Here is a 1,778-nt window from a genome sequence, read left to right as displayed (position 1 = left end):
GAAGAGCAAGAAGAGATGTGAGCTGGAAGGAGAGATGATGGAGCCAGAGGAGAGGCCATCAGAGTCTGAGGTCCAAATTGACCTTCAAGAGGAGAAAGCCCCATCCTCGGCCAGAAAGAAGAGCAGGAAGAAACAGGAGGCGGGAGGAGAGATGCTGGAGGAGGCAGAGATGACCGAGGCCCTCGGGGAGGCCCAGCCTCCGCACAGCAAGAAGAAGAAGAGGAAGCCGGAGGAAGGGGAGGGGGCGGCCCCAGAGCCCCCCAAGGAGATGGAGTCCCTGGCAGGGGTCCCTGAGTCAGTCCCCCCGAGCCCCGGCCAGGGGGTGGAGGAGAAGAGAAAGAAGAAGAGGCGGCATCAGGGGGAGGGGGGGCCAGCAGAGGCTTAAGCGGATGAACCAGCCCCATCTGAGCCCTGTCTGGGGCCAGAGGGAAGAGACCCCACGGGGCCACAGTGGTGGCCCTTGACCTTGGAGAGGCTCGCATCTTGCCCTGGCAGGGATGGAGACAGGCCTGCTGGTGTTCATGCTTTATTGGTGTCCATCCTGAGACCCTCCCCGCCCAGCAGAGCCCTGGTTTTTCAGGGCACCTTCAGGAAGGGCTGGTGTAGAACTTCAAAGAGCCTCCGGGCCTGGAGAAGAAGCAGACAGTTGGCCTCGGCCATTAAAAGGAGATCTCAGCCCATCTGGGGTACAGCTGTTTGTCTTCATTCCCATCCCCTGCCGGTCTCTTCCCAGGTTGGAGGTGGGGTGGGGTGGGGAGCCCCGATCTGGGAGTCCTGGAGCCAGACTTGGTTCCATCACTAACCCCCCCTCTGTAAATTGAGGGGACTAGACTAGAAAGGCGGCTCTGGGCTTCTCAGGGTCTAAGAATCTCCAAGGTCATCCCTGCCCTCTCACCTTTTGAGGCCCAAAGCCAGGGCAGAGGGACAAGTCGTCCTGAGAGGCGGCTGTGAGCTGCTCCAGAGACTGCAAAGGGAAAGGGGGGGGGCATATGGAAAGGGACAGGTGAGGTGACCGACCCCCTCCCCCAAGTGTGTGGCTGGGGGGTCCCGAGAGGCGGGGAAGGGAGAGTGCTGGCCTCACAAGAATGGAGGGACAGGGGAGGACTACAGCCCAGGACTCGGGGGGAGGTGAGAGTGGAACAGCCTGGGGCACCCAGCAGGAGCCTCACCCCAAAGGTGGCCAGCAGCGTCTGGCTGTCCGTCTTGTTCACTGACTTCACTGTGGTCAGACAATCGGTGATCTAGGAGGGGAAGAGCTTCATTAGCTGGGAGGTGAGCTCCCTGCACAGAGCCGTGGTGGCTGTGGGCCAGGGGAGAGGAGGGAAAGAGAAACCCCTCACCCTTGACACAAAGTCCTGCTCCAACCTTTCCTTTAGCGAGTCAGCAGGCTTCTGCTCATAGGACTTGTAGGTCTCCAGGTACCGCCCGGCTTCTTCTGGGCTAGGGGAGGGCAGAGGGAAAGGAGTGAGGCTGGCCTTTACTTTCCCCCCGCCCCCCATCACTCCCCTACTGCTGCTGCCCCAGACCTCACCTCCAGGCTAGAATCAGTGTGCAGTCAGCCAGGATGCACATCTTAGCCAGATCCTTCAGGGCACGCTGAGGGTCCTTCTGTTTGAACCAACATTAGAGTGAGAGGGTTAGAGCTGTGGACCACCAAGGGTAGAGGACTTGGAGAATGTCCAAGGAGAAGAGGGGATGTCAGGGCTGGGAGGGGCCTTAGAACAGGGAATGTCAGGGCTGGGAGGGGCCTTAGAACAGGGAATGTCAGGGCTGGGAGG

The 1,778-nt window shown here is 60.3% G+C and overlaps 2 protein-coding genes across 2 annotated transcripts in view; one reads left to right on the top strand and one right to left on the bottom strand.

The window, feature by feature from the left end:
- CD3EAP (CD3e molecule associated protein) overlaps positions 1-680 on the top strand; it is a 2,541-nt gene extending 1,861 nt beyond the window's left edge. The window contains 1 exon segment of the mRNA XM_027874313.1: positions 1-680. This exon segment is cut by the window's left edge and continues 13 nt beyond it. Coding sequence (XP_027730114.1) covers positions 1-385 — 385 coding nt within the window. The 3' untranslated portion in view covers positions 386-680.
- ERCC1 (ERCC excision repair 1, endonuclease non-catalytic subunit) overlaps positions 514-1,778 on the bottom strand; it is an 8,233-nt gene continuing 6,968 nt past the window's right edge. Inside the window, exons 6-10 of the mRNA XM_027841934.1 lie at positions 1,532-1,608; positions 1,341-1,440; positions 1,170-1,241; positions 896-964; positions 514-627 (exon numbers count right to left, since the gene is read on the bottom strand). Coding sequence (XP_027697735.1) covers positions 577-627; positions 896-964; positions 1,170-1,241; positions 1,341-1,440; positions 1,532-1,608 — 369 coding nt within the window. The 3' untranslated portion in view covers positions 514-576. The remainder of the gene's footprint in view (positions 628-895; positions 965-1,169; positions 1,242-1,340; positions 1,441-1,531; positions 1,609-1,778) is intronic.

The sequence above is a fragment of the Vombatus ursinus genome, unplaced genomic scaffold (assembly GCF_900497805.2).
Source record: "Vombatus ursinus unplaced genomic scaffold, bare-nosed wombat genome assembly UNPS02000021.1, whole genome shotgun sequence".
In the NCBI taxonomy this organism is placed as follows: Eukaryota; Metazoa; Chordata; class Mammalia; order Diprotodontia; family Vombatidae; genus Vombatus; species Vombatus ursinus.
This window is presented reverse-complemented; position numbering and strand designations above follow the sequence as displayed.